Below are 7,783 nucleotides of genomic sequence, written 5' to 3' on the forward strand. Positions count from 1 at the left end.
GTAGAGGTATAGAAGTGTAGTGTAGGGGTATAGTATAGATATGTAGAGTTATAGTATAGGGGTATAGTGTAGAGGTATAGAAGTGTAGTGTAGGGGTATAGTGTAGATATGTAGAGTTATAGTATAGGGGTATAGTGTAGAGGTATAGAAGTGTAGTGTAGGGGTATAGTGTAGATATGTAGAGGTATAGTATAGGGGTATAGTGTAGAGGTATAGAAGTGTAGTGTAGGGGTACAGTATAGAAGTGTAGTGTAGGGGTATAGTGTAGAGGTATAGAAATGTAGTGTAGAAGTATAATGTAGGGGTGTAGAGGTAGAGGCATCAGTGTTTTGTGTATTGCGAGTGCCTCCACAGAGTTGTGTGTGAGGGATTCTATAATGTCTTTGTATGTTCTCCCCTCCTCCTCCACCTCTTGCTGTTCCCAAATGGACACAAATACAGGAGCTGAGTGAAAGGAAGACAGAACATGGCTTGTTGCGAGAGGCAGAACACTGAGCTTCTTATTCCATGCGGTTTATAAACGTAACCCAAGATTTTTTCCCCTCTGCTATTTCAAATCAACAAGGTTTGTGTAATTTCCCCCGCCTCCTCCCTCCCTTCTCGCAAATATGGAGATTGTATATAGAGAGAGGGGTTTGTGTAGTACGGGTGAGGGGTATATATATATATATATCTTGCTCGCTGAAGCAGCAGAAAGCCTGGCTTTGTTATGGCTGCCAACGGGAGGAGGGTGACAGGATTTGGAAAATATTATTCTTTTGCAAATTGCCTTTCACTCTGTTTGAATGGGGGTCACTGTTTCTTTAAGCAAGCCGCGCCCCTTTGACAGATGTGAGCGTGGTTACTGCTGTGGCCCCGCCCCGCCTGGCGATCCCTTCGCTAAGAAGTCGGTAGCGCGCGTTGTGTCAGCAGTGGCCGGGGTTGCAAGCGGCGAGTAGGACGCACACCCCCTCCAGTCGGCCAGGGCGGGGATTCGCCTTGCTTAACCCACTGTGCCCTTTGTGTTCTCGCTGTTGCTGTGTCTGTCAGTCTCGCAGACGCTTCGCAGCCTCGCATTGTCTGGCAGCCGGAGAAAGGGGGAGCGCTGCTGCACTTGTGCTGAACATCATCTCACACACATAGGAGAGCCGCGGCGCGAATAGACATTGGAGAAGCAGCTGGGTGACGGCCAGGGAGACGGACGGGCAGAGGACAAGCTGGAGCTGCCATGAGAGAATAGGCTGCCTCTCTCATATGAGTCCGTGTGTGTGTGGTAACAGCGCTTAAGGGATCACAGGAAGATACCAATGAAGACTTAGGGGGGTTTGGCCTCCCCCAAAAAGAAACAGCTCTATTGTTATTATTCTTATTATTGGCGTGAATGGTGCAGCCACTTGCCTTTCCTCACACACACTCCAGCCCAGTGGAAATGGAAAGACTTCCATAAGGGAATAAGTGAAATTTGTATCCTCTGTGACCCTGTTGTGAGGAAAGCTGATCCCACAGGCGCTCTCCTGGAATGCATTGTGCCCTGCTCCGAGCAGACAGCTGGATATAAAGTTGTGTGTCCATATCCACTCGCCCCCCTCCTGTGCTCGCTTACAGTTGTCTCCCGCACGCCTGTGACCAGCTTCCACCGTCCCTCACCATGTTCCCTCTCCCTTCGCTCTTCACTTGTGCTTTTGTGTGGCGGCTGCTGGCCGTAGCTTCGACGCTGGAGATGGGGCTGTACGACGTGGAGAGAGGGAGAGAAGTCAAGTGTGAGCCTATACGGATTCCCATGTGCCAGGGTATCGGCTACAACATGACCAGAATGCCCAACTATGTGGGTCACGAGTCTCAAGAAGAAGCCGCAGCAAAGCTTCAGGAGTTTGCCCCTCTGGTAGAGTATGGCTGTCATATGCACCTCAGATTTTTCCTTTGCTCTCTTTATGCTCCTATGTGTACTGAGCAGGTGTCCACCTCAATCCCAGCCTGCAAGCCCATGTGTGAGGCAGCGCGGCAAAAGTGTGCCCCCATCATGGAAAGCTTCCAGTATGTATGGCCGGAAACCCTGGACTGTAACCGTCTTCCAAGCAAAAATGACCCTCATGCACTGTGCATGGAAGCTCCTGAGAACGCCACAAATGGGGACAATCCAACCAATGGCCATGGCATGTTGCCTGTGGCTCCGCGACCTCCGCGTCCATCAGGGGCTGGGATAGGTATTTCAAGCCGCTGTGCAAACCCTGACAAGTTCATGTATGTGGAGAGAAGTGGTGTATGTGCTCCAAGATGCACCCCCGGGGTGGATGTATATTGGTCCTCAGGGGACAAGGACTTTGCCCTGGTATGGATGGCGGCCTGGTCAGGTCTATGCTTCATTTCCACTGCTTTTACCGTTTTTACTTTCCTCCTACATCCCCAGCGTTTCCAGTATCCAGAGAAGCCCATAATATTTCTTAGCATGTGCTATAATGTTTACTCGACTGCATTCCTTATTCGTGCTGCTGCTGGGGCGCCTAGCATAGCTTGTGATCGGGAAGGAGGTGCCCCGTACCTTATCCGAGAGGGTCTGGAGAGCAGTGGTTGCACACTTGTCTTTCTCATACTGTATTACTTTGGTATGGCCAGCTCACTCTGGTGGGTAGTGCTTACTCTCACATGGTTTCTGGCTGCTAGCAAGAAGTGGGGCCATGAAGCCATCGAGTCCCATGGTAGTTATTTCCACCTAGCCGCCTGGGGGATACCTGCTATTAAAACCATTATCATCCTAACTATGCGTAAAGTGGGTGGCGATGAACTGACAGGTCTCTGCTATGTTGGCGGGTCAGATCCAAGTGCCCTGACTGGCTTTGTGCTGGTGCCCCTCTCTTGCTATTTGGTGACTGGCACCTCATTTCTCCTGACTGGATTTGTTGCCCTTTTCCACATTCGGAGAGTGATGAAAACAGGAGGTACCAACACAGAAAAGCTGGAAAAGCTAATGGTTAAAATTGGAGTATTCTCCATTCTGTACACGGTTCCAGCTACATGCATCATCGTCTGCTGTTTTTATGAGCGTCTGAATTTGTCTCACTGGGATTCGAGGGCACGGGAAGAGTCGTGTAGGACAGTGCCCGGTAGTGCCAGGCCAGACTGTAACTTGCCCCACTCCATACCCAGTGTAGCAGTGTTTATGCTGAAGATATTTATGTCACTTGCTGTGGGTATCACCAGTGGGGTATGGGTATGGAGCTCCAAGACACTGCAGGCCTGGCAAGGAATTCTGTGCCAGCGCCGCCTTGTGGAAGTGGGAGCTAGGACTCGAGGGAAACCCCAGGTAGGGTTAGGTGTCCCCTGTAGTTTGGGGAGCTGCCCTTACAAGCCTCCACCTCTAACCATCCAGGTCGCAAAGACTGACCCCTTCATGGACAGTCCAACACATGTGTGATGCACAGGAACATGATCTATTGCAACTGGGAAATGCATTTGTCATTGCAGGATGTGGAAAAATTTTGCTCATTGACACAGAGTGGACTGTGCTTGTTTTGCCAATGGGATGATTCATTAGCAGGGAAGGGATAGATACTGGGGTACTGTGCTGCAACTCAATGAAACCATGGATTTACTGAGTGCATCACCTAGCAGGAGCTGCGTAAGCAGAAGCATGACCTGTACGTTGAGATCCTAAACAGTGTTCAAGGGAAAGATGCTTCTTTAAGTCTCACAAACTGAGATCTGTTGTAAAAGGTTCAAGAAAAGTAATTTGAAGTGTCTAAACTAAACTATTGCTCTAGGGTGCTTTCATGTGCACATTTAGCCTTTGTGCAGCTGTTTCGGGGGTGTTGCTCCTATTCAAAAATGCATGTTACATCCATAGCAGCATCAATTACAGAGCTTGGCACCAAAATCACTTTTCCAGTCTCCTTGGACCTTACAAAATAACTGTGTTTAGCTCTGCAGCTCTCTGGATAGAGGGGGGTCATAACGTGTTGTGCTCGCTTCTATAAACAGGACTGTCCTTGCTGCTGACAGGCAAGTAATGTGAAATGTATAATCACTATCATATCTGCTTACTTACTGTTACTGGGATATATCTTTAAACCTACTAAAAAGAAAGGTTATACTAGCATTGTGTCCCGTGGACATAGCAGGGTCTAAAAATAATCTATTAACCTCACAGCTGTGCACTCTAAAAGTTTTATTCGTTGTATATTTTGGTCATCAAAAAGGTATTAACAGGATTTGGATCTCCTGTATAAGTGTAGGTCTTGTCCCACTTGGGCACCATATTAAATTACACCTCACTAGAACTGGATCAGATTTAATCCTGGTCCTTATCACAAATGCACTCGGAGGGTTCTTCAGTGAGCAGAGTTCAGATTGACATAGTCTGGCGGGATAGGGTACAGTGACCCATGGGCAGAAGTGGGCATAGACCTGTTCAGATTCATAGAGACCTATTGTATATGTTTATCTGGCATCAGATATCATCACTAACTTGTCTAATGCCCAAGTGGAGCTTCAGGCCACCTTAAATTAAAGAATGTTCAGGGTTTGATTTCCTTCTTTCACCTGGGAAAACCATGCCATGCTAGTGCTCTGTGAGATTTCAACAGGCATGAGGATAATACAGTGCACCCGAATTACAGTCCCCATTATGCCAAATCCCCCAGTGTACTTCTGAGTATGATTGGAACCGTGTCTTAAAACAACTGAAGGTAATCACTGCCAACTGTCGCCTGTATCGATGTGTCATATCTTTTAAGAATGTTGGATAAACCGAACACCTCAGCCATTTAGATGGTGACACATAAAGATGCTCAGTGCAGCCGGCAGCTCCTATATTATATACAGTATGTATCTATAGAGGAAGGGCTTAAGCTGTATACTCTCAACTGCTCAGAGCTGCTTTAATGGACCATAGCAGTATTTTTATTTTGACAATATTCAGGCCCTCCATCTGCCCCCAACAGCCATCACCAATCCAGTAATTGTAGTTCCGCTGCAGCTTAAAGGTCATTAAATCCCCATCAGAGAATGTTCCATAGTGGCCCTTCTGTCTTCTTTAAAATAAGAGCCACTTGTATGTTTGCAGCTAGACACAAACAATAGCCCTTAACTGTGCGTCACTAGCAGAGCAGGAAGAAAGGAAGAAGTGTGTCTGTAGTTAGAAAGTGTCTGAGCCCATAGTGAAATAATTAAGTGTATTTGCCAGTGGCCCTGTAAATTGTGGTGGGAATGGATAAACACTGAAACCAGGAATGTACAAAACGCCATTGATGACGGCATAGAACAGGCCTAATTCTTGCTAAGTGCTGTGACTCCAAAAAATTGCATTAGAGATTTCTGACATCATTTTCCAAATATGTTCATTTATTGGGAAAATATATTCTCACCGAACACAATCTCCTACTCCGACTTGTATATTTCATTAGAATGCCTATTTATAAAGCTGTGTAAGAGATTTAATTCCAATAGAATACTTACACAGCCTTATACATATGTATTCTTTTACATTGCTTTAAATTATCAGCCAAAAGTGGGCACTCCATTTAATAAGATTACATGCCTGGGTGCAGGAGATTATAAAACATCATATTAAACCACGTCGGTTCGATAAATGTATTTTTTCGATCCTCACTAAAGACTTGTGAGTGCTGTGCAATATGATGTTTTATATATATCCAAACATATGTAAATGAGGGTTACGGTAGGGTAAAAGATTTTTTTTTACTTCCTTGTTTGCTTGATGAAAAGTCACATGATTTAAAGCAGCAGTGTAACTAAATATTACTGGGTTCCACAGACAATAATTTTTCAGGCCCCCAAAATGTCTAGAGGTTGCCATTTTTACCAATATTTACTGCAGTTGTATATGAATTATGGCCTCATGGGACTCCTCTGTCTCCTGGGCTCCAAGGTCTGCTCCTCTGTAGTTACGCCCCTTATTTTAATGATTCGGATTCAGTTCGCCAGGCACGTGGATTTGCCAGAGTCCTGCCGAAAAAAGGCAGAATCTTGGCCAAATACCGAACTGAATCCTGGATTCAGTGCATCCTTAATTTAAATACACATGCCTCAATATTCACCAGCTTGTGGTGTGGCTAATGTTAGCAAGTCAACGACTTAAAACCGTATGAAAGTTTTATTTACTTATTTAAGTCTCACAAACTTATATTTTACAGGTGTGGGTCAGAAAGAAAGATCCTGACCCCAGGACTATAGGAAGTCAGCACCTCACTCCTGTTAATATACAATCTGCTAAAAAAAAACCCTAGCATAGCTCTTGCTGGCCATTAGCAGCTCAGAACAGAAGCAGAGAGCCGCAGTGTATGGTGCTATTTAGTGTGAGACGGCCACACATTAATCAGTAATAAGACCATAAAAGTAAGTCCAGATGTTTAAACATCATCTTTATTTTCGGCTCCTATATAGAGAATAGGCTCCTTGTGCTCAGACTTGCACAGCTCTACATTAATGTATTGCCCAATGCTCCCTCTGTAAAGGGACATGTTGCCTCGTATATAAATATAAGCTTGCCTTTAAAGGGAAAGCTCTGTCTGTGCCTGGGGATCGGCACTGCCTTGTATAATGTGTGTTTTCATATGAAGCCTCTAATTAAAGTAGAAAGAGGCAGTATTGTGAGAAACATACATTAGTCACTAAGCCACAGGGAACAACATTTACACTGTCAGCAGCCCTCCTTATTCCTTTGATTAATAACAAGCATTTTAATGGAGATTTGCAGCAATTATTCTCATTTGTACTACTAGAAATTAGAGCTGATTAAGAGGCACAGTATCTCCTGTATGTATAACATAATGCTTTTTTTCCTCACCCAATGCTGATCCCCTAAAAGAACCACAATAATAATACACAAGAAGAACATTGTTTGCCATTTAGTTATATATATATATTTTTATATATATATATATATATATATATATATATATATATATATATATATATATATATATATATATATATATATATATATATATAAGCTGCATTTTGGGATGCTCTGAGCCATGGGGGCATATTTACTGGAGACTGAATTGAAGTAAACACCATAAGGTTTTTTTTTATTAGTGAGAAAACGAAGGATGCACCGAATCCACTATTTTGCATTCAGCCGAACCCCCGAACCCTTTAGGAAAGATTCGGCCAAATACCAAAAGAATTCTAATTTTCATATGCAAATTATGGGTGGGAAGGGGAAAAAAATCTTTACTTCCTTGTTTTCTGACAAAAAGTCACGTGATTTCCCTCCCTGCCACTTATTTGCAAATGCAAATTAGGATTCGGTTCGGCCGGGAAGAAGTACTTGGCCGATTCCGAATCCTGCCGAAAAAGGCCGGATCCCGAACCGAATCCTGGATTCGGTGCATCCCTAGAGAAATCAGTGTTATATAGTCATCTGGAATTACTTTTTCCTTCATTTGCCATATCGAATTGATACGTTTTCCCATCGTCCCAGTAGGAAATACCTGTAGGATGCACTGAGTAGGGTTAAGGGTGGGAAGGAGCCACAGTATCTATGTGTTATTTACGGAAAATACACTACAAAATAACAACTCTCCTGTTATACACCAGGGGTTATTATTTATAAAGGTGACTAGGTATAAACCCGTGTAATAGATTTTGTATGTGTAGCTCCGTTTAAAATTCCCTGGTGAAAAGAGGTTTGAAAAGAGGCATTTAAAGTAGGGATGCACAACCCCTGAATCCTTCGTGAAAGATTCGGCCAAATACCAAACCAAATCCAGACCCTAATTTGCATAATTTAATTTTTATAAATGCAAGTCAGTCAGGGGGAGGGGAAAAAAGGAAACTTTTTTTT

The 7,783-nt window shown here is 44.1% G+C and overlaps 1 protein-coding gene across 1 annotated transcript; it reads left to right on the plus strand.

The window, feature by feature from the left end:
- The first annotated feature begins 243 nt into the window (after nt 1-243).
- On the plus strand, nt 244-7,087 carry fzd9.L (frizzled class receptor 9 L homeolog). The gene has a single exon (XM_018246192.2). It carries the CDS (start codon nt 1,628-1,630, stop codon nt 3,389-3,391), a length of 1,764 nt encoding a protein of 587 aa, XP_018101681.1. The 5' UTR covers nt 244-1,627; the 3' UTR covers nt 3,392-7,087.
- Nucleotides 7,088-7,783: the final 696 nt, after the last annotated feature.

Source organism: Xenopus laevis, chromosome 2L, assembly GCF_017654675.1.
Source record: "Xenopus laevis strain J_2021 chromosome 2L, Xenopus_laevis_v10.1, whole genome shotgun sequence".
Classification (NCBI taxonomy): domain Eukaryota; kingdom Metazoa; phylum Chordata; class Amphibia; order Anura; family Pipidae; genus Xenopus; species Xenopus laevis.